The 25,099-nt window shown below is 33.5% G+C and overlaps 1 protein-coding gene across 5 annotated transcripts in view; it reads left to right on the top strand.

Moving 5' to 3' along the window:
- The window catches only part of DZIP3 (DAZ interacting zinc finger protein 3), a 68,197-nt gene that overhangs the window by 15,232 nt on the left and 27,866 nt on the right, over positions 1 to 25,099 (top strand). For 3 of the 5 annotated variants that reach the window (XM_004675227.2, XM_012733708.1, XM_012733722.1), the window contains 13 exons: positions 2,511 to 2,627; positions 4,004 to 4,084; positions 5,137 to 5,261; positions 8,473 to 8,587; positions 9,869 to 9,988; positions 11,226 to 11,327; positions 12,495 to 12,587; positions 13,315 to 13,367; positions 16,403 to 16,479; positions 18,363 to 18,980; positions 20,836 to 20,868; positions 22,522 to 22,688; positions 23,444 to 23,488. In XM_004675227.2, the coding sequence (XP_004675284.1) occupies positions 2,511 to 2,627; positions 4,004 to 4,084; positions 5,137 to 5,261; positions 8,473 to 8,587; positions 9,869 to 9,988; positions 11,226 to 11,327; positions 12,495 to 12,587; positions 13,315 to 13,367; positions 16,403 to 16,479; positions 18,363 to 18,980; positions 20,836 to 20,868; positions 22,522 to 22,688; positions 23,444 to 23,488 (1,746 nt within the window). The remainder of the gene's footprint in view (positions 1 to 2,510; positions 2,628 to 4,003; positions 4,085 to 5,136; positions 5,262 to 8,472; positions 8,588 to 9,868; positions 9,989 to 11,225; positions 11,328 to 12,494; positions 12,588 to 13,314; positions 13,368 to 16,402; positions 16,480 to 18,362; positions 18,981 to 20,835; positions 20,869 to 22,521; positions 22,689 to 23,443; positions 23,489 to 25,099) is intronic. The other 2 variants (XM_012733724.1, XM_012733728.1) reach the window with 2 other exon arrangements.

Here is a 25,099-nt window from a genome sequence, read left to right as displayed (position 1 = left end):
AGTGGAAAATTTGACTGTTTTGTTTATTGTATATATAAAATACTTATAATATTTTAAATGTATGTGAACACTGCACCCATTAGTAGCAGAATATACATTCTTTTTGAGAATACTACATAGAAGAGTTATAAGATTGACTATATTGTAGGTCACATACCAAGTCTCAATAAATTTCAGAGTATCAAAGCATATAGAGCATGTTCTCTAAATACAAAAGATGAACTGAAAAACTGTATGTTCATAAGTCAAGAAATGTATTCCTAATCTCAGTAAATGGTGGTTCAGAGGAGAAATCACAATGAAAATTAGTTAAGTTTTTATGCTGGATGAAAATATATATCAAAACTTGTGTTATTAAGTAAAAGCCCTGCTTCAAAAAAATAAGCAAGGTTGAATACCAGTCTTTTAAACATAAAGTTCAAATGTAAGATCAGCAAATTGATGTCCAAAGAAGGAAGTGTAATAAGGATAACTAATATTAATGAGCTAGAACAGAGTCAAAATATGGAAGATAAAGCCAAAAGTTGGTACTTTGAAAGATGTGTCAATAATGTTTCGTAAGTTTGTTAAAAAAAGGAAAAAGGCAAAATTACCAAAACTATGAATTACTATGTAAATACAAATTCCATAGTCACGTAAGGATAATAGAGAATTCTTTCACCTACATAGAATACCTGGGTTAGTTTAAAGCAACCTTGCTTTCAGAAGACCTAGAAAAACTGAACAAATTCTTTCTTAGATGCTTATTTTCCTTTCCCAACATCACTAAATCCAGTTAGGATGGAGATGACTTAAAACTTTACTTCTGCTCTGAGGAGAAGGGCCTATTCCTACTACCCTTTGTAGCAGAGGCTGTCAGTGCCTGTGCTACATTTCAGAATGCGCTGAACAATTTCCAGTTGCCAATGTCTACATCTGTGTCTTGGTCCTTTATTTTTCCTTTCTGGGACTGCAGAAAGCTATACTTCTCATGGCAGGTCAGAAGTCCCTGGGAATTAATCCTTACCTCTCACTCCAGAAAGCATTTAAACAATAATCCTTGATGTTGTTATATAAATATCCCATTTCTCTCTCTCCTTGAGTTGGATAGTACCACTGACACTTGTATTTTTCAGTATTTTCTAGCATTTCCCTGTTGTACCTGTCTCCCACTGTGGTAACTAACTTACATGAGCACATTCCTTAACTTAAATCCTGTTTTCCCATCCTTGTCACTTCTCTATTCCCCTATAGTTGTTCCCTGTACCTCCCAGATAAGTTTATTGTATTTAAATCCTGTGTGAGGATCTGCTTCCAGTTGGAACCAAAACACTCTTCCTCTAAGGGGTATTTCTTCATGGTCCCCACCCACAGAATAAAGTGTTAACCATGGCCCTTTCTCCTTGATAGTCTGTGCACTTCAGTTTTGGTGAAAGCTCAGCCTGCTATCTCAACCACAACTGAAAATAATCATTGCATCAAAGTGGCTTCAAAAGACAGTTTCAAATTTCTGGGGCATCCTTTTTAGCATGGTATCCCCCAAAATTTTTAGTGTCTTGGTAGCTTTCCATTATTTTCAAACAAATGGTTTTTATATCTTGTCCAGCTTTTTGTTCTCAGTGAGAGAATTGATCTGATATTACTTAGACTATTGGGCAGCACTGGAACTTCCATGTTATATTTTATATTCCTATTCAAATTCAAGTGATACAGTTGAGTGAATCATTGGGTATTAAATCTGGAATTCAGATAATAGTTCTGAGCTAGAATATGAATTTAGAAACAATTTGTGTAGACACTATTTAAAACCATGACAGTTGATTACTTTGGCTAGGGAATGTGTATTGATGGAGAAAAGGTTAATTGAACTGAGTGCTGGGGAGAATGAAATAAAGTACTGGTTAGCTGGGAGAAAAAAGTTCATATACTGAAAACCAGACAAAATATAAAATAAACTTCCCACACTGATTATACATCATTAAACAGATAATGTAATTTAAGTCAAACACTTGTGAATACAGGGCCCTGGGAAGTGAACACAAAGACAAAATGTAGTCCTTCCTCCCCGACATCCATGTTAACAACAAACGTGGTACATAATAATCCACTTATTAACTTGGCCCCAATCAGACTGAAGCAAAAAATTCTTGTCCTGGTGTTGGTATTAGTGCTCATATTCCTTATCCCATAGACGCATGGAAAGAATTTTGCTATGTTGAAACTTAGAAGTATGAGAATAAAATAGAACTTACATCTTTCTCCAAAGTAGGAGTAGACATTTCCAACCCTTGGCAGACATAGATGTGCTTCTTAGTGTCTTGAGGAAATATTAGTTACAAAGAAGACTTGTCATACTACTTAAATATAAGCATCTATGAAGTCATCTTTATCTGGATGGTGTGAATTTTAAGAAATCGTTTGCATCCTACACATTTTCTACAATGAACATGTATTGTTTGTATAATAGAAATATAGAGAGATATTTATTCTTGCTTAAGGAAATCTTGAATCAAAAAAATTTTTTTTAATAGAGGGAAGTTGCAGCTAGCAGCCAGAATGGGGAGGAAATTGTTCCTGCTTTGACTTTATGTTTCTTGATAACACAACTGGAAGCAGCACTTAGGAACATGCAAGCTACTAATTATACTGTAAGTGTTTTCCTTCTAAAAGTTTGAAATGGTGGATATGGACAACATTTTTCAATTAGTGACTAAACAGTGCTTGCTTATTTTAAGTTATAGGTGAATTTGTATTTTTTCTTTTACCTCTAAAGAAGTATTGCTCAAAATTGTTCAGAAACTTAAACTAGTAAAAATAAGCATTCCCAATTAGAAATACATAATCGTGAGTTTCAGAAAGTACTCCTTTCTTTCACCCTAATGTTGATTAGGCCCTCTTTTCTTATGATAGTCTGTATTTATGAAACTTTGAATTTCTGTAATCTGTTGTTCCTAGATAAGTTTCACAAAATAGATTTTCTCAGATTTATTAATTTGCCAATTTTTATGTATCATATAATTTTTTAGGAACACAACTTCTCACCTCCATATGTGCATGTGCTTCACTCTCCATCAAAACCAATGCCATATCCCCTTGCTTTTCCTACCCCCTTAACTGCCTCTATGCTTTCTTGTAACCAGTATGTTTTCAGTCTACTAATGATTTTTCTTGTGCTTTTCCAGTGTTTCTTGATATTCTAATGAGTGAAACCATTAATTCTTTCACTTTTTATTGCACTTAGCATTATCACCTCACTATTAATCCATTTTATCCCAAAAAGCACTGTTTCACCTTTTTAAATAGCTGAGTAATATTCCATGTGTTTATGGTTCAATTTCTTTAACCAGTCATGTGTCTATGGACATATTAGGTGGTTCCATGTCTTAGCTATTATGAATGAGATGGCTGTGAACATAGAAAGGCATACATTTTTTTGTGTTAGTGTTTTCATATTCTTTGGGTAAATACCTAAAAGTGGTATTTCTGATCCCTAATCCCTAATATGTTCTTCAGCTCTATAATTTGCCATATACCATTTTTAAATAAAGACCATATCCTTGTGTTTTGATTTTTCATTGAAGAAATGATAAGTAAGTTTCATACATCTGTTACAATAAAACCCACATGTGAGCAATAAAAGACTTTGACTAAAGAGATCACTATACTTTTTAAACTGGATGGTTAGAGAATTCATGATACCTATGATATTGAATTAGAGCATGAGAATTTTTTGAAAGGTTTAGTGTAACAAGTTTTGATGACATTTAATTTCACTTTCTTTAATCAAACTGTAGTGTTTTGTTTTGAGATTATTCTGGGTTAAATTGTCAAATAATGAAAGCATTTTCAATGGTAATTAGGTGACTCCTATTATAATGACCAGTTTTACTGTTTTTAAAAATTATTACTTACTAATAATTTATTGTTATTTAATAACTATTGAGCAGGCTTAGGATTGTAAGCTGCTTGTATTGGAAAGTAAGTTAGTCTAAATAACCAATTAAAATACATTTTATCTTTTTAGGCACATCAGATTAATATTGGATACTATTTGACACTGTTGTTTCTGTATGGAGTAGCACTCACTGAAAGAGGAAAGAAGGAGGTATTGTATATGTTACTGTCCCATTATAAAACATATACTGACTTTGTTTTAACAGATTTATTGAATCATGAAATCCTTTAAAAATGGAAACTGTTGATAACTTTTCTGGTATGTATTTATAATAGAGTTATTATGTTAAGGACAATATTGTGACACTAAAAATAATTGAATGAAGAACCTTAATTTTGTTTACAACTTTATTTACAATTGTAAATTGTACTTTACAATTGTAAACTTTTGTTTACAAAATTGTTTAGTTTTATTTATCACATAAAATGAAATTTAGCTTCCTTCACATATATAATCCATTTTAATCCACTTTTAGAATAATCTCTCTATTCTTAATCTTAACCCACTTATAAAATATGAGTTTTTTTAATTTAAGTATATAATTGATATACATATATACATATATATGCATATACTTAGCTATGTAGTTTCAGAATTACAACATAATGATTCGGTACCTGTATGTATTGTGAAATGATCATTACAGTAAGCCAAGTTAACATCGTCATCATACATAAATACAGAATTTTTCTTATGATGAAAATTTTAAGCTCTCTTAGTAATTTTCAGGTGTGAGTACATGTTAATTATATTGCTGTACATTAAAATGCCATGACTTATTTTGTAATGGGGAGTTTGTACCTGATAATCCACTAACTCCGTTTGTCACCCTCCATCTCTAGTAGCTACCAATTATTCTCTGTGAACTTGTGATTTTAATGTATTTTTATTTTTAATTCCACATAAATGAGATCAACATAGTATTTGTGATCTCAAGTATTTTCACTTGTTGGTGATTTAGTACCCACTTTGAAATACTGTCTAAAGAAGATCTTTAAGTTCTTTTGTAAATAAATATTTTAAACACCTAGCTATGTAATCACATACAGAGATGGTGGGACTAAAGATGTGAATAAGTTACCAAACGACGGGTCCAGTATTAATGCTTCCCTAATTTATTCAGTTTGGGAAATAATTGCTTATCATGGAAGAAAGAAAAAAAACAATTTTGATCAACCAAATCTTGTTTTATGTTACTGTAGGATTATACAGAAGCTGAGAATAAATTCCTGGTAATGAAGATGGTGATCCAAGAAAATGAAATTTGTGAAAACTTTATGACTTTAGTTTATTTTGGACGTGGTTTGCTTCGATGTGCTCAGAAGAGGTAAGAATTTTTTTTTTTAAGACTTATTTATTTATTCATACAGAACTGGGATAAGGCCAAAGATGCGGAGGGTGAGAGGATTCACCAGGGATAGAGTAGGGAGCAGAACAGGCAGATGGACGAAGTACACTGCTGAAGGGAGTAGCAGTCGGGTCAGGAGAGGTCTGCTGCGCCATGTGGATCTCCTCTGGGGCAGGGGATCGAACTCACGCTGAAGTGGTTTAAGCTTCTTAGTGCTGTGCTTTAACCTGCTGCGCCACCAGGGAGGGCCCAGAGGTAAGAATTTTTTTTTTTTAAAGATTTATTTATTTGTGCTTACAGAACTGGGGTACAGGCCAGAGGCTCAGGGGTGGCGAGAGGCTTCACCAAAGACAGAGTGGGGAGCAGAACAGGCAGTTCGAGGAAGTACACTGCTGAGGGGAGCAGCGGGCGGGTCAGGAGAGGTCTGCCACACCATGTGGTCACCTCTGGGGCAGGTGGGAATCGAACTCATGCGGAAGTGGCTTTAGCTTCTTAGTGCTGTGCTTTAACCTGCTGCGCCACCAGGGAGGGCCAAGGTAAGAATTTTTAATGGAGAGATCTTACTTGTCAATTTTCAGCATTGTAAAATGGGATAAAGTTTGCCCAATATAATTGGGATTATGATATTTGCCCTCTGTTGATTCTTCCTATATTTCCTTCATCGAGTTCTAGGAATGTTAATTTCTTCAGTATACTTGAGAATATTAAATAACTTTACAGGCTATGGTAATAAGAGTTAATATAGCATAACCCTTAAGAATTAAAAATGTAGTCTTGGGAGACTAACCTGAATTCAAATATATTTTCTACCAAGTACATAACCTGTGAACCTTAATACTTCTGATCCTTATCTTTTTTCCTTATTTTTAAAATGAAACTAAAATAGTTGATTCAAGTGCAGAATATGGTTCCCATGACACAAAATGCTATTTTTAATAAATAAATGATGCTTGTAGTTATTAATTTGATCACTACTTGTAACAGATGTTTAAGGTATATGTCATAAAATATTCTAATGGTCCTTTATGGACTATCTGTTTACTTCCTATATGGAGATCTGTAGCCATTTGTAGCATTGTTCATTCATTTTATTTGCTGTGTGTATAGTATATCATATTCTAGAGACTATGCTGAGTGTTAGGTAATAAGTACAATAGTATACAAAAATTTATTAGTATATCTAATAGTATAATGAAGGTTATAGACCCAAGTCAAATAATTAGTTATACAGATACTCAACTGTGGAATGTGATGAAGAGTTATGAAGAAATATACAAGGAATAACCAGTTTCTACTGGAATCTGATTCCTGATTGTAGGAATCAGAAGTTTCCCTGAAGAAATAATGTTTGACTTAGATGTGAAGGATGAATTAGGCTGTTTACTTGTGCAAATCCTTATGAAAGGTTACTGATGGACCCACCCTTTGGGTCCTTGAAAGTGTCATCAAGGTGGTATTTCCCTGATACTTTGTAGGGCTTATCTTTTCTCTTCTGAGATGCTTGTTTTTTACTAGGATATTCAGAAGAGTTCCTACTTCCTGTTCACTAAATGATGCCATTGGAATAGTGGGGCAGTGTGATGTTCTGGATAATCAGAAGCCATTTACTTTCTATTATGGAGAGAATTAACATAGTTCCAAGAAAAGCAAAGAATGTATATTGCTATTTTTCCCTCAACTATGGGAACTATTTTTTATTCATCTCTCATTCACTCATTTTTTTGGAGAGATTCTGCTTTCCAGATCACTGACATCAGAAATACAATACGCTGACATTAGAAAGACTAGTAGTGCGGCAGCATAATTATTTTTACCCCTGACCTACAGTGAACAACTGCCACAGAGCTACTCAGAGACACTGGTGTCCTTTTCAATCTGTATTTCTTGTTGCATTAGTGGCTGTAGTGCCCTGTGGGCTTTTCTAGGAAATACTGTCTAGTGGTGAGATGTCCATTTTAGCCTTCTCACCTTCCTAAGTTTTTTGTAGTTCTCTACCACAAATTTCTTGTCTTTTTACCTCAATGACCGTAGGCCACTGTTATGTCCAAGCTTGTCATCAGTATATTAGGTCTGACTGTCCTAGCTAGGAAAGTAAGTATTTAATTATGGAGAGTTGTCACATATCAATATATACTTCTCTATTCAGCTATTTACTTGACTCTTGGTTAGGTACTTGCAAGATCCTCCCACATTTTCCTACCAGTAATAGTCAAGTTCTGTTATTCATATGGTTGAAAAAAGCTGTTTCTTCCTGGGCATGGATTCTGTCTTGCCATCAGGGCTCTGCTTATAACTGATCCTAGAGTTACTGGTCTAGAGACAATGAGTGGAGATAGGGGAGGATATTGAGAAAAAAAGATTATCATCTTTTGAGACATGTGTCTCTAATGATATATTTGCACAGTCTCTAAGTATATGGAGTCTGTTGTACTCTAGTAAAGATCTTTCCAGCCATACTGCCCAGGGGAATTTCATTCATTGTTTCTACATATATTTCTCTAAATTTTCACTCTCTAATTTTCAGTCTCCTTGTTCCCTATCAAAGTCCTAATGTTAGTATAATAGCTCTGTTGAGGTGATGCTTTTGTTTTTTCTTGTTCTACCTTTGTGATTAAATAAATAGTGGGCCACATTTCCACCGTATGTTTAGTGTTGTCTGCCCTTATGAGTTGGTGAGTGTTCTTTAATATCATAGAGGTTTTTAGTTTTCATCAAATGTCCTGCTGATCAAATTTCCTGTGCCTTTGACCTTTTTTGCATTTTTTTCCTACTTTGTGCTTAAATATGGGCCTTATTTTATGCACAAATTATCTTCACTGCTATAGAAGATTGGCTTTAAGTGCTGCTACAGAGGCTTCTGTTTGCAGTTTTCCCTGAGTTGCTGACATGTGCCTACCATTCTCTTTCTTCAAGGCTTCCAGGCAGTGAGCAAAAACCATTCAACTCTGAAATCCCTTTATCATGGTCCCCATACTGTTCAAACTTCAGCTAATAATATAGTGCCCTTTTCCATTTGTATTTTACCCCAATCTCCCACAGGTAAGAGTCCTAGTGCTTTTACTTATATTTCTGTAGTATGTCAGAAGTTGTTACCAACCAACTTTCCAGGAAAAAATAGGTTTCTTTTGTCTTACTGGCAAGCCAGTTAAGAGAGACCTCTTCAAGCTAACTGTTTTTAAATGCTTTACAGATATAATGGAGGACTGCTAGAATTTCATAAAAGCTTACAAGAAATAGGAGATACAAATGATCATTGGTTTGACATAGATCCTATAGAAGATGAAGATTTTCCTACAACATTTAAAGTAAGAAACTATTTAAGAATAGTATTTCTCTGGCGACAATCAAAAACACCTTTGAGGAAGTACATTTTATAATAACTGTTGATATATCATGTTCTATATAGTATGTATATTCTTTTATTGAAAGTTAACTTTTTATATAAGAAAAGAAAACCTTGATTCCATTACCTCATGTGTAGAGTGCATATGATTCAGCAAGTAGAAAGTGAATTGGCTATACAAGATTAAAAGTTATACCAGTCCAGTACTTCATGTGGCTAGAGTTAAATAGAAGTTCATTTCTTTTTTCTACTATGTTAACTATTATTTATGTACTTAAATTAAAAAATTTCTAAATGCTTACTTCAGAAAACTTGAAGATATAAAAACCCCAAAAGATAAAATTTAACTGTATTTCTTCAAATGGAGAAACCATTGTATTTTCATTGATTTATACATATGTATAAACAAACACTTTATATTTTTAAAGATGTACTCATTTATTTATGCACAGAAAAACTGGGTTGTAGGCCAGAGGAATGAATGGTAAGAGGGTTCACCAGAGACAGAGTAGGAAGCAGAGCAAGCAATCTACCGAAATACAGAGCTGAGAGGGGCAGTGGGTGAGTCAGGAGAGGTTGCTACACCATGTGGGTCAGCTCGCTGACCAGGAATTGAACACATGCCTCAGTGGCTGACAATAACTTGACAGTCCCGAGACTTTAACCCCTGTGCCACCAGGGAGGCCCTAATAATAAGCTTTTTAAATAGACACTTTTATTCCAAGTTGTAACTCTGAACATTGGAAGCATGCTTCTTTACCCTATTTCTGCCCATTATGATGGTGAATAGCATTTTGAACCACTACAGTAGTTCCACTGCCACCATGATATTCCGGGGACCATCCTAGAATGACTTCCCTGGAATTCTAGTGATTCAGTCTCTCTCTTTCTCTGTCCATACACACACACACACACATTTGCTCATGTATGCATGTATACGTATGTGTGTGATTCTTGATGGAAACATGCCACATGTTATACTGTGGGTTAGAATGGTGAAGAGAGATATATCTTAAAACCTAGCCTTTTTAACTTTCTCTAGATTTATCTTCAATATTTCTATTTTGGACCCTTCCTGTATGTTTACTTTGAATGAAGGTGATATGTCCTATATTATTTGATACAAGGCATATATGCTTCCAAAAGGGATATGAAATGGACATGTTATTAAGATAAAATACTAGAAATGTTATGGCCTTAATATTGTTAACTCATGAGATTTGTTTCCATTTCTACAATTTAGGTTCTTCTTAGTAATTGTATTAAGACAACTGAAAGTAATATAATGAAGCAGACCATTTGCAGTTATCTAGATTGTGAGCGATCTTGTGAAGCTGATATTTTAAAGAACACCAATTATAAGGTACTATGATTATCAATTATTTCTTAATCTGTAACTATAAAGGTAAACAAGTAAAAATTATTATAATATCATTCATCAAAATATTGCTTTAAAGGAGTATTTAGTTTAATTACAGTGGTAATGCAGTTGAGAAATTGTTTGAATATCTTTGAGAATTTAGGTTTATATAGTGGGCAGGTACTATTGTATTCTGTGAGTCAATAAAAGTGTTAATAGTTTAATAGTGAAAAAAAAGTGTTAATAGGTTTGGCTAAAGTTTTATAATATTTACCTGTCTGAAACAATAATATCCTTGCATTCATACAGTGAAAATTATCTAAAATATTCTTTATAATTAGAAATAGTGTAGCTGAAAATACTAGTATTTTACTAAGGAGAAAGGTTATCACTGCAAAAATTAATATTATTGAGTAGTTAATCATTATCTTTTCGATGGCCTCTGGGGTGAAAAAATGTAACTAACTTTGATTGGAAAAACTCAACAAACAGAATACTTCAAATGTAGTTCTCTCTGAGTCTAGCAGAACAAACCTGTGGGACATCACATGATAATACGAGATGTGACCATCAGTGCAAATCTGATACCACCTCCATGTGGTAGTGGAAATCTCAGCTGCAGGTCATGATGTGTACAGCACATGGGACAGTGGGAGGACAAGGATATATGCAAGTTCTGTAATTATGATAAAGCAGTGTTAGGAGGTGGGTGTGGTAAAGCACCGTGCTCAGGGTGGGGCCAGTGCAATCTTTGCTTGGGCAACAGGGTGAGAGAGGGAGGGTGCAAAGAAAACAAGAAGTCTGCACTCTATGATGATGCAGTAGCTGGGAGCCAGCAATCACCAAGACAGCAAATCTGAGGTCTGGTGTTTAGTAACCGGAAATTCAGAGAATTATGATATGGAATTGGGGCTAGACGAAGAGAGAGATATGAAAAGGGAGGAAAGATGTGTAGAAAGCATGTTTTCCTACAAAGGTCACTCACTGTATGTTTGATATTTTAATGTATACAACATAAGGAAATACAGCATTGACTTGTTGAAATTGCCTTTTTGTCCTGATTTCTTTTGTCTTCTGTGATATAGAAATGACTTGTAATTTTCTTAGATTACCAGTCATATGTTATAAATTCTGACTGCATGTCAAACTCATCTAGTAATAATTTTTAAAGTGACTTTAGGTGGTGTTTTTTACACAGATATGATTTTCATATTAACAGCTTAATTTTTTTCCATTCCAGGGTTTTTTTCAGCTAATGTGCAGTAAAAGCTGCTGTGTTTATTTCCATAAAATTTGTTGGAAAAAGTTTAAGAATTTAAAATATCCTGGTGAAAGTGATCAGGTAGTATATGTTTTTATCTTTATAACTTTACTACACTATTTTTTCTTCTGTTTCCTCTTTCTCTTTCATGTCTTCTTGTTTTCATCCTTCCTCCTCTTTTTCTCCCTTCAGTTTTCTTTGTTTTGTTTTTTTCCTGATATTTCTCTTACCTTTCAGTAAAAAAGATATTTATAGAGGATACTTTGGTAGTTGCTTTTTCTTAATGATTTCTGTTCATTTGTTCATTCCTTTTAGAAGTTTAAGAATACAGATATTGCTGCATTTATTCAGCAGGACATTATACAGATATTGAATACAGATATTGCTGCATTTATTCAGCAGGACATTATATACAGGACATTAATCGAAGAACTGCTTAACAATCAGAAAGGAAAACTTACAATTTTAAATACTAGTTTTCATTTTAAGGATGGAGAATAATGACAAATTTTGTAGTTTTTAAAAATGTATTGTTTATAGTTACCTGAATTCACATTACTAAGTTGATTTTTTGACACTAAAATTAAAGTAGAAATCCAAAATCCAGTTTTCTAGTAATTATTCTAATGTGCTGATGACCATAGATTGAACTATGTTTGGTTCTAGAGTGTTTAAAACACTGTAAGATTCATTTTTTTTTCTTAGCCCTATATACTTTATAAGGTAATTATGAGAATGGAGAGATAAAAAGAAACTTGCATCATACACTGTAAAAGTCATTCATTTTTGTAAAGCAGTGTATAAATACTTTTCACCTTCTTTGATTGTTGTATAAATATTGTTCAGCTTTAGAAAGAGAAACAAAGAAAAGCTAAGTAGCTTAACTGGAAGAAATGACAAGATCAGAACCAGAAAGGACTCAGCATTTTTGTTTTCCTTTATCCTGTAATTTTTGTATTTGATAGAAATTTAGTATTGCCTTTTTGTTCTTACTTATGATTGAAGATTTTGAAGTAGACACGGTAAGAGAGAAAAGTATGATTACCATTTTGAACAGGAAATCCATTGATAATTGGTCTATCTTTGAATAACTGAGTCTCAGACTTTTGTGTGTGTGTGTGTATACATATACATATATGTATATATAGTCATCTGTTTCTAACTCTACTTAAAGATTTTCACACCACTGATTTTTTTATATTTTGTATTTTTTACTGATAATTTGTTTTTTCTATTGATAATTTGTAGAGTTTCAGTGGAAAAAAATGTTTGAAGGAAGGATGTACAGGTGACATGGTAAGGATGCTACAATGTGATGTACCTGGAATTGTTAAAATTTTGGTGAGTCTTTTACCTTTCTTTCACTAGAATATTCTTTACTTCAAGTAGACTTGGGAATCATGAAAATTATATTCTAGTCATGTTCTCTCTGATAGTGACCAAGCTTTCTGAACTTTCTACTGCTTTGATTTCTCTAAAGTTGTATATAAATGATTCTTAAGGATATATATATATATTTTTAATTGAGAGAATCATATGTCCACATAAAGAAACAAAGCAGGCCATGGCTACACCAGTGAGCAAAGTCTGTCATGAATTTAAAATGATTATCTAATTCTGTGCCACCTATGGCTAAAAGTAATTTTAAGACTCTGAAATTCATGTAGTCTATAAGCATCACATCTGTGATAACATCTGTATACAATCTCATGCAGTATTTGCATGAAAAATGTACCCTAATGGTATTCATCTTTTAACTAAAGAAATACCTTATTGAATTTTTAATTTATAAGTAAATAGATGAGTTATAAATAGAGCAATATATTACTTATCTTTAAATGCACTGTTTTACATTTGACATTTAAATCCTAAAGTCAAAATAGAACTGCTTTTTAAAATCAATTCCATAGTTTTTTGTTTGATTAGAATTGTTATGACTTGTTACTTCTGTTTTATATCTGCATTAGCTTTATTCTCACTGTCTTTTTTCAAATGTTAAGTAAGACTAAAAGTAACAATAAAGAATTTTGAAAATTGAATTACTTTTTTTTCTTTCAATCACTTGCAGTTTGAAGTTGTGAGAAAGGATGAATATATAACCATTGAAAATTTAGGAGCAAGGTAAGTTTAAAATAAAGAATTCTACTTTTTTGAGCATGTATATATTTTTCAGTTTGTATTTTTTGGGTTTCTGTTGTGTTAGGGTGCCATTAAATTTAAAAGGTAGTATTAATTGTGTGAACAATTGCATTTAATTGACATTTGTCTTCTCTCTTTCCCCACTTTGTATACATTTAAATTTTAAAGCAGGAAATGAGAAATTGTGCGTATATTTTTTGCCTTTAAGTATGAAAATCATCCTCTCTTGGAAACATGTTTTACAGTCATTTAAATTAGGTCATTATGATATAAAATCTTTCTCCTAAATTTTATAACTCTTACAGTCCCTTATCCTTATCTGACAGTTAAATCACCATCATTCCTACATATAAGAAATAAGCACACAAAGAAAACTGTATTGCAGAGCTATACTTATAAGTATAGTATAAGCTAGGAATTCATAGAGATATAAAGTGTTAGATGGAAATCAGAAGTTTCAATATAAAATGTTTTACTAATCCATTGACTCTCTTCTGCATAATGTAAATGTACCATTTTTCAGTCTACTAAGTGCTTTTTTTTTTTGACATCTAAGGCATCAGTTTTCCTATAGGAGCTACTGAAATTCAAATCTTTTCAGCATACCTACAACTGAACTTTCAATCTTTCTTCCCAGTTGTTGTCAGTACCTTTTTTTTAAACTTCATTAAGAACTGTGAATACCCATATGATTTTATTTTATTCTATTGCAGTATTTTTCTAATTTCAGTTTCTAATTATTTGTATTGTAGAAGTTGATTTGTTTATATTACATTTGTATCTTGTGACCTGTTATTTAATAGTTTTAATATATAATTTTGTAGATTCTTTGAAATTTTCCACAATTGATCATGTTAATTTTGAATAAAGACAGTTTAAAATCTTTTTTTCCTATCTATATGCTTTTTGTTTATTTTTCTTTATTTACTGCAGTGGCCAGGTCCTTTGGTTACAGTGTTGAATATTAGGTGGTAAGAACAGACATGTTTACTTTTTCAGATCTTCAGGTCTTCAGTTTAAAACAGTTTAGTATGCCATTTACCAGCTGACCATGATCTATTTACAGACCTATGTTCCTTAACAACTGTGATTCATTCTGAGAAATGTGACTTTAGGTGATTACACCATGTGAATGTAAGGTGACTTACATAAGCCTAAGTGGTATGGATTTCTGTATACCTAGCGAGATATATATATGTATGTGTGTGTGTGTGTGTGTGTGTGTGCCTACATTATGTATATGGTCTGTGATTAATCAAAACATCATTATGTGGAATATGATTTTTTTTTTCATATTGCTAGGTTTTTTTCCCTAGCATTATTGGCTATAGCTGAAATACAACACTAAGTATAAGGGCATACAGTATGGTGATTTGATAAATGTAAATATTATGAAATGATTAGCACAATAAGGTTAACACATCTATCACCTCTCAGAGTTAACATACTTTTTGCCATGTTGTATTTCTTAGTTTTTCAGGCTTACTCTCAGATTCTGGGATTTTCATAAAGGTTTCCTGTATATGGATAGTTGCTAGTTGGTCTCATGGGAGGGACTGAAGTCTAGAATGGCCCTATGTTGCCATCTTGATATCACTTCACTGGATTGGTGGTATTAAATCACCTATTCATAAAAATTTTAAAAACAGCAGGCAGACTTTATGTAGTACTATCTTGATAGGTAAAGGCACTGATACATTGCGGCTTTGCAAACGGGAGTGATGGAATTTTATCATTAAGCATTGGGGTGGTGAGCAGTGGATGAAAAATTACAAAAGAACCATCAAAGGTAATTGTTTGCTAAAATAATTAACAATATTCTTGCTGGAAGTAGACAGGATAATTATGTATTATTTGGAGGCTGATAAACATGTAAGCATAATTCATTTTTTTCTATTTTGAACTTTTATATACATTTAAACATTTTTTAATGCTTTTTAACTATTCATGGCTTTTGATTCATTCTTACTATTGTTATACCTTTTCATTCAGTCGCTCTGTTTTACTGCGTGGCTGTACTACTTTAATTATTCTACTTTTGATAAATGACATGGATTATTTTCAATATTAAGCTTTAACAACCGTGCTACAGTAAACATTTCTGTGCATATATATATGTGCAAAAATTTTTCCAGAATATATCTCCAGAATACATACACCCGAGTAAATGTGTATGTGTGTGTGAGAGAGAGCGAATAGACTTGCTGGGCCATCTATGCAATCTTCAGCTTTACTAGATTTTGCTAAATTGTTTCCCACAGTGTTATTACCAATTTACACTCCTACCAGTACTATAATAGCATTCCTTTTACTCATTATCTTTGTCAATAAATATTATTAGAATTTCGTGTATTTCCAGTGCAGTGAATGTTGATCACTGTTATGGTGCTGCTGGAGTGATATAAAGTCAGGTTGATGACAACTACCAGTATCTGTGTTCATTAAGCTTATATTCTAGTGTTATCCATTTATTTTGTTTCCTGAGAGTTCTCATTTCAAAGTTGAGCCACATGCTTTTTCATGTTTTATAGCAAGGTTTACCTGGTATTTAGTCTGTTTAATAAATATTGTTACTTTTCCCTCCACTTCCCTCTAACAATTTGTATTAATAATATGCCCGTTTTTTCTCTCTTTTTTAAAATTACTGATCACTAAATGAGTTAAACATTTTTTTGAGTAGTTATTAGTCAAAAGAGTCTATGGTGGAGGATAGCCTGGGAAAAGTTCCAGGTTTGCTGTTTTTCTTTTGTTTTAACCACACAGTTTTCTTGTAAATAGATCATGGATTCTTTTTGTGTGAAATTTAGAAGTTTTACCTGCCTTCTTTATTCTAATCAAAATGACTTTATGGGCTTGGCACTGTCAATGGTTTTTGTCTGTTCTTTGATTTTCTTTCTCTGTAAATTATTTCCAGGAATTAGAACAAAAGGAGAAGAAAATGCTCAGTTAGCCGTGCTGGTACCTGAAACCTAACTGGCTTTGGTATTGACTGTAACAATTTCTTTTTCCACTTGCAGTTATAAAAAGTTGATGTCTCTGAAAATAACTGATACTGATATAAGACCGAAGATCAGTTTAAAATTTAGCGGAAAAGGTATTCTATTTTCATATGTCTCCTATTGAAAAGGATGTTAAAATTTATTGAGTTTCTGTCAAGTATCATGCCATTAACAACCAGGTATTTACATTTGTTTGTAATTCACTGGCCTCACACTAGCAAACATCACTTGCTGTAGCCTGGAACTTATAGATAGAAAGTTTGGCAGGTGTGTGGGTCTTACATACTACCACATCCTATAGAAAGGCCTGTTAGGTCCAGCATGTAGCTGTGACTGTCAGATGAGGTTGTTCCTCATCAGTCCTACTCCTTTGTATCATTTCCTATTGATAAATTGGTAGGAATGTACATTATGGGCTTAAGGCCAAGTAATATAAGGTTAGGTGCCAACTCTTTATGCTCAGAGATGCCAGCTGCACAGCCCTTGGAGACCTTAAGGGATCCTCAGTCCATGGAAGAATAGTTTGGTGGTAGTATTTCTTGCTAGGGGAAAAATGATGTTTCTCATCCCAGCCAGCTCCTTATTGGCAATTCAGAGAAAACCCTCTGGTCTATTTCCCTTATGACCTTATTTGCCTTATGGTGTATGGCAAGTTCATCAAACAAAATATTCATTTAAAAATCTCTTGGTACAGAATCATGAATAATAATGTTGAATTTTATAATAAACACATTTTGATATTTACACAAAGATATGCATATATATTTTTACTACTGTCTAATTTACTTTATATACTTTCATTCTTTAGTAATAAAACCAGAAGACAAATAACAAATATTCTAAATGCATGCCTTATTCCATTTCCTTGATGAAATACCTTCTTCATCATTAATTTATATATATTTTATTTATTTATGCATACAGAACTGGGGTGCAGGCCAGGGGTACAGGGGCAGTGAGAGGATTCACCAGAGAGAGTGGGGAGCAGAACAGGCAATGAACAAAATACATTACTGGGGGAGCAGCAGGAGAGGTCAGGAGAAGTCTGCCTTGCCATGTGGATCTCCTTCGGGGCTGGGGATGGCACTCGCACTGAAGCGGCTGCAGCTAGCTTGCAGTGCTGTGTTTTAACTCACTGCACCACCAGGGAAGCCCCTAATTTATATTTTTTGAGATGGTAAGAACATGATGTTCAATAGATCATTCTATTTCAAAATTTAGTATTTATTGGAATCCTCTGATGACTTTGTTGAAATGTAGGTGTCAATTCAATAGCTCTAGGGTGGTAACTGAGAGTCCACATTTCTGCCAGATTCCCATATGGATTCTGCTGCTGCTGCTGCTGCTGGTCCATGAGCTATATTTGCCATTGAAAGGCACATATCACTTTATGTTCATGTATCTTTGTGCGTTGTCAAATATGGTAGCTACTAGTTATATGTTAACTTTATTTTAAATTAACTAAAAGTAGATAAAACCTCAGATGTAGTTCCTTTGTAAGACAAAAAGCATTTTCATTGTCCTGGGGCTAGTGAATAGTTCAACTGTAACATTTTCACATCTTTTCAGAAGATATGACAGTGTCTGTGAGACAGTGCTGATTAAGATAAAACATAACTTCCTATGTAAAGTATAATTAAACTTAATGGGCAGTTCCCATTCTGGACAGTCTTGAGTTTCCAATGGTCTCATACTTTCATCCTTCTCATTCAGTAAATGAATAAAACCCTGGTTGGTTGAGAGACTTATGTGGTAATTAGTCTTTGTGATTACTTTTGCTCAGAAACAGTTTTCATCTGGATTTTTTGACAGCTAGACAGTAGCATGCTTGTTGAGCTGACTGTGGCATAGCACTGTTCTGTACTTCATTCTTTTGGAGTAGTCCCTGTTCTACAGGAGTTGAGAATGTAATATGAGAGACCACATAGAGAAAGAGCATTAATGTGGAATGTTTTCACTTTTTAAAATTCATTTTCAGATGAAATGCCTATCTTCAAACTTGATTATAATTATTTCTATCATCTGCTTCATATAATTATTATTTCTGGTACTGACATTGTCCGGCAAATATTTGATGAGGCTATACCACCCCCTCTTTTGAAAAGAGAGCTTCTTATACACAAGAATGTGCTGGAACCCTACTACAACCATCTCTGGACCAATCACCCTTTGGGTGGAGCATGGCATCTGCTTTATCCCCCAAACAAGGAACTTCCACAGTCCAAACAGTTTGACTTATACCTCTTATTAGCACTCATAAAACATTTGAATGTATTCCCTGCACCCAAAAAGGGCTGGAGTATGGAACCACCATCTTCTGACCTCTCTAAGTCTGCAGACATCCTGAGGCTGTGCAAATACAGGGATATCCTCCTTAGTGAGATTTTGATGAATGGCCTCACTGAGTCACAATTCAATTCAATTTGGAAAAAAGTTTCAGATATTCTTCTGCGCCTTGGGATGAAGCAAGAGGATATTGACAAAGTGAAGGAGAACCCCATTGAGAATATCTCTCTTGATTACCATCAGCTGTCCATCTACCTAGGCATACCAGTACCCGAAATCATCCAGAGGATGTTATCCTGCTATCAACAAGGTACACAATAATTATTTACTTCAGCCAGTAAACCTTCACTGAGTGTCTGCTTTGTACCAGACACAGCGGTAAGGGCAGGATATTCAGTAACTCACATTCTTGGGAAAATAAACTCATCGAGAAGCTAGTAGAAATTACAGTGCTAGAGATATTTCCAAAACGCCAAGAGAAATCCTAGCTCAAAAGTGTTCTGAAAGCCTGGAAAACATAATATCTAATGAATTCTTAAATAACATAAAATTTTGCCAAGTGAAGAAGATGGAGAAGGATGTTTCAGAAGGAATCAGGAACAAAGGTATAAAAACAAAAACATACTATAATGCAGGGAACTAAAAAATTTGACCTTAGGAGAGTAAACTAGGAAAAATTTATAGAGAAAATACAATCAAGAGGAATTCTCTTGCCTAGTTGAAGACTTTTGTTTTCCGAAAGGAATTGTGAAAATATTTTAGTAGCAGTGTTTTACCACTTGTAGAAATTAACAGGGCCTTAAAATTGTGAAATACAGGAACAGTGTGTTTATATTTTCCTTTCTTTCTAGCAGAACCTTTACATTTAGTTTTTAAAATGACAGTGCTATGTGTAAATTTAAAAAATTAGATTTAACATTAATGCAAGTGTCTTAAGATCAGCAGTGACCATTCCCAGACACTGCCTGTTGATACAAGAAATACTTCAGATCCCCTTTCCTGCCTGACAGGATAACTTCTCAGCTGTGTCATAGGAAGCAGGGTATGTCAGCACTTTTTTTTTTTTTTTAAATCCTTGCTGTGGTTTTCTTATTATCTTTTCCTGGTCCTGAATTATTAATCACCCTTCCTAAGAAGCAAATGATAACCACACTGATGTTATTTAAATATACAACACACATTTCCAGTACTTATTGAACTGGTCCAGATTTTCTTCAGAGATAATTAAGTTCATTTTCTAAACCTCTGGGTTACTAGTGTGTCCATCTTTTCCCCTTCTTAACTTTTAAGAATTCTGTGCTCATAAAAGGTGTGATGGTACATGAAGTCTGGTAAAAAAAAAACTTTTGACTTGTAAGTTAGAGAATTTTTTTTTACATTTGCTTTCTTTCTATTTTAAATAAATACTGATGAGGAGAAAAGTAATATTTGGAAAGTGTTTTGAGCACTAAATAAATTCAAGGCATTTCAAATACTTCTCATTCAAGTAGTCTGAAGAGCTTATTGATCATTTCCCTTTAATAGAGGCTTGTTTGTCTATAAGTGCATGCTATATGTCTTTCCTAGTTAATTACAGTTATGTTTTTCATGTGTATATCTGATTATTTGATTTATAGCCATTGTCCCCACTAATCTCTACAAAGGTTGTCTTTCCCCCCCACCACCACTTAATCTCTAGACCTAACACATCCTGATAAATCATAAGTGTTTAATAAATACCAATGAGAAGAAGGAGTACTGGTACAGGTAAATTATATTCCTACAAATACTTAACCTTTCAATGGAGGTTTGCTTCATAATTGACTATTCATGACCTTGGGCTTTGTAAATCATAAGAATTTTCTGCTTGATTTAAAGTGCACACATTCAAAATAAAAAATATAATTAAAAAATTAAGTAAAAAAATAAAGTGTGCACATTCTAGGCATTCTATGTTATGAACTCAAAATTTTGTTTACTTTTCTTTCTCTAGCTATAGGTTTTATGTTAAAAGTCAAAAGAGTATATACCTTCTTTATGCTGGCTTTGTGAGTGAAGATTGTTAATTTTCAGCTATAAAATTAATTAGCACAGTAAAAATCTTTTGCTTTTTCTTAGTCCCAGGCAGATATTTCTTGGTCGCATTTGCAATTATACATCTAATTTTTTTTCTTTATGTATTATAGGAATTGCTCTACAGTCAATAACAGGAAGTCAACGTAAGTATATTTAAAAACAAAATTTTTAAATAAACCTTCAACTTGGGATGCTTAAAGGCTATTGGCAGTAGTTTTATTTGGTCAGATAAACTACTGACTGTAATTAGTTGCTAAAGCTTTGAGGAGCAGATGGCTGCTGGTGAGCTGAATTTACTATGAGCCTTTTTACTGTGCTGTGTCCTATTGTATGTCCCCAAGCATTTATTCAAAGGCACTGTTATAACTTTTGACACAGGACACTTCAATAGGCGAAAACCCCTGTATTTTCTACCTTCTCATATTTATCTGGTTAACTACCAATTACTGTACATACTGTATTTTTTTTTACTAAATCATGAATTGTGAATTTTTAATTTCCATTTTTGTGCTTTTAAAAAGAGTTACTTATTTTGTATAATTAAAATTATACTTAAAAGCCACACTATGGGTTTTGTTTGGAATAAAATTATTCTTAAAAGATATAAAGAACTGGCGCTTTCTGGTGGCGCAGCGGGTTAAAGCACTACACTAAGAAGCTTAAGCCACTTCCGCATGAGTTTGATCCCCGCCTGCCCTGGAGGTGACCACATGGCGTGGCAGACCTCTCCAGACCTCTCCTGACCTGCCCGCTGCTCCCCTCAGCAGTGCACTTTGTCGATCTGCCTGTTCTGCTCCCCACTCTGTCCCTGGTGAATCCTCTCACCCTTCGCATCTCTAGCCTGCACCCCAGTCCTGTATGAATAAATAAGTAAATCTTAAAAAAAAAAAATACAAAGAACTGACACCATCTACTGGAACAGACACACAGACCAATGGAATCTAGTAGAAAACCCAGAAATAAACCCACAGATTTATGCAAAGAATATGCAATGGAGCAAGAACAGTCTGTGCAATAAATGGTGCTGGGAAAATTGGACTGCTAAATGCAAAAGAATGAAGCAGACTCCTACCTCACACCATGAACAAAAACCAACTCAAAATCGATAACAGAATTGGACATAAGAACGGAAACCATAAAATATATAGAAGAAAATATAGGCCATGACATACAACTGCATGACATACAACTCAGAGATATGTTTAGATACATCCCCAAAGCAAAGAAAGTGAAGTAAAAGAGAAACAGCTGGGACTAGAGCAATGGTGCATGGGTGAATTGGTGGAAATTATATAGGGACTGTACCTGAAAAGAGAAAACATACACTGTACAAAAAGGAAGAATGTTGTTTTATATATTTGTCTTTTATTTTTCATTTAATTGTCTTTTTTTAATTTATATATAATATATAATTTTTTTTTAAGATTTATTTATTTGTGCATACAGAGCTGGGGTACAGGCCAGAGGCTCAGGGGTGGCAAGAGGCTTCACCAGAGACACAGTGGGGAGCATAACAGGCAGATCTACGAAGTACACTGCTGAGGGGAGCAGTGGGCGGGTCAGGAGAGGTCTGCCACACCATGTGGTCACCTCCGGGGCAGGTGGGAATCAAACTCATGCGGAAGTGGCTTTAGCTTCTCAGTGCTGTGCTTTAACCTGGTGCACCACCAGGGAGGGCCAATATATAATATTTTTATATCTCTATATATCTAATATTAGAGTCCATATATATATATATAAATTTTTTTAAAGACAATTTATTCATTTAATTTTGAACATTTTGTCTTTATATTTAGGTATTGAAATAGAAGAGTTACAGAATGAAGAAGAATTAAGTCCACCTCTTATGGAGTACAACATAAATGTGAAATCAAACCCTGACATACAGCTAGCAGAAATGAATAAAGATGAGGCATCAATACCCAGCGAATCTTCAACAGAATCCATTAAAGATCTCCAGGAAGTATAAGCTCTCATTAATATCTGAATTAGAAGAATTCATCCAGGCCTATAGTTTCCTGCATGTGGTATACTTAAAGTATCTCCGACAATCTTAGTTTATATTTAGCATAGTGTTTACACAGAACTTGGATGGAAATGGTTCCCCAGTACTTACTTCCATAATCTTTCCTGACTTAACCATCTAATGTGCCAACATGTTTTGAACACTTTTTATGTTTTTTTATGTTATGCAATAATGTACAAAAATGGTAGATTTATGAACATGTTTCTTCATCTGAATTGATAGGATAGATGAGGGAGGTTAACAGAAGATAGAAGAAAGCATACTAAGGAATAAAAGAAGGAAGAAAATAAAGCTTCAATATCATTTGCATAAAGGTAGAATTAAAATAATTTAGAATGGACTCTCAGTATTTCTTTATGGATAAGTTGTCACATTTAAATGGTCATTAAATTCTTCATAGGTTTAATTTTTCAACTTGTGTACCTGGATATGTTGATTTTTAAGAAGTGCTTCTTCCTTTTGCTCATGCATATACATGTGTAAATGAGCTTTGTACACTGACATTATATATTGTCTCTAGACAACAGTGATTTCTCAGAAGACAGGTTAAAGTACAAATTAAAATGAAGTTTTAATTTCATTAAAATGGAAATATTAGGAGATGTCAGTGGTTAGAAGAAATGTATTCTGCAAAATAACTCATTGTTCAGTTTGAATTACATATTAAAAATTACTTATTTCTTACCTTTCAGGTTAAGAGTAAACAAAAGAAAAAGAAAAAGACTAAGAATCGAAAGGTAAGAGACAACAACATTAGCTTTATAATAAGTGGATATATAATTATGACTACTTAGATTTAATACATGGATTTACTGTTAGAATTTAAAATTAGTCCAAATAGGCAGTATAAATGACTTATATATAACAACAGCTCACTGAATCTATGAGTAGAGAGAAGTCCATGTATGTCAGATCGTAAATTATTTAAAAATACACTAAACCCTACTTTACTTCCTAAATTAAAATTTATAAACTTAACTATGCAAATAAAGAAACTGAGCTAGTTATTTGGGGATCTCATTAATTTCTGCATACCACTCTCATCTTGAAAATGTCTATTCAGTGTTTTAAAGTAACTGCTCATCATATATCTACTGATATGTTCCATAGCATTTTTCAAGACATTAAGAAATTTTAATTTTCTTCTTTGGTCTAAGACTCTGCCAAAAATGCAATAATGTACAAAAATGGTAGAAAATGCAAGAAGCATCTTTCATGTCTCTTCCTTGTTTTGTGCTAGTTAGAAAATGAAAAATTTACTAAAGTTTCACTGTTTGAGGAAGATTTGTTAATTACTTGGAAAATTACAGGGGAAAGTCTGTGTGGGTTTCTTTTTTTTTTTTTTTAAGGATTTTCTCCCTTTTTAATGCATTTTTTTCCATTCAGAGTACAGTTGAGGTGAAGATACATACCCATCCATCCTTCATAAAGCACATTCCCCAGCAGAGCAGTACATTCATTACACTGATGTACCACATCAAGGTATCATAGTCACCAGAGTCCATACTTTACATTTTGATTCACTCTTGATGTTATACATTGCTATGGATTTGGATTTGGGTGTTTTTAAAATCAAATATAGTTTAACCACTATGCTATGCAAACTTTCTATTTAAAAAAAAAAGTTTTCTGCCCTGAAACATATATCCAAAATCTAGATACTGATGAGATTTCTTATTATAAACTGAGAAAGAATATTTGCCAACTATAATCTGGTAAGCCCATGTAATTAGTCATTTCAAAGAATATACAATTTTAACCAGAAATAAACTTGAAGATAAAAAAGGTAAATATATGAAATGCTTATTGAAGTCAAGAACAAATATGATAATCAATAAAATGTCAATACCATCATTTTCATATTTATCATAAGCATTTGTTATAAATGCCTTGAACGTTAACTTTTGTTTTTAAAAGAGATAATTTTTTTTTCTTTTAAACAGTTCTGTTGTCTGATAAAGTACAGCCTTGTTTGTTAGTTTAGCTGGTATTTTTCATTTTTGCCAAATATTAATAATTCTCGATTTTAATACTACATAATGCTGGCACAGGAAATCCAAAGCTGCTAGATCACAAATCTGAGTTCCAAGATTATGTACTGTTTCTCTTTATTTCCAAAAAGCTAAAATATGGTAACACTCAGATTCTCAATTTTTAACTGGAAATTTCTACTTTTATATAAAATTAAAATTAAATGGGGCCCTCCCTGGTGGCGCAGCGGGTTAAAGCACAGCACTGAGAATCTAAAGCCAATTCCGCATGAGTTCGATTCCCGCCTGCCCCGGAGGTGACCCACATGGCATGGCAGACCTCTCCTGACCCGCCCGCTGCTCCCCTCAGCAGTGTAC

The sequence above is a fragment of the Condylura cristata genome, unplaced genomic scaffold (assembly GCF_000260355.1).
Source record: "Condylura cristata isolate star-nosed mole 26May11 unplaced genomic scaffold, ConCri1.0 scaffold00003, whole genome shotgun sequence".
Lineage (NCBI taxonomy): Eukaryota > Metazoa > Chordata > Mammalia > Eulipotyphla > Talpidae > Condylura > Condylura cristata.
This window is presented reverse-complemented; position numbering and strand designations above follow the sequence as displayed.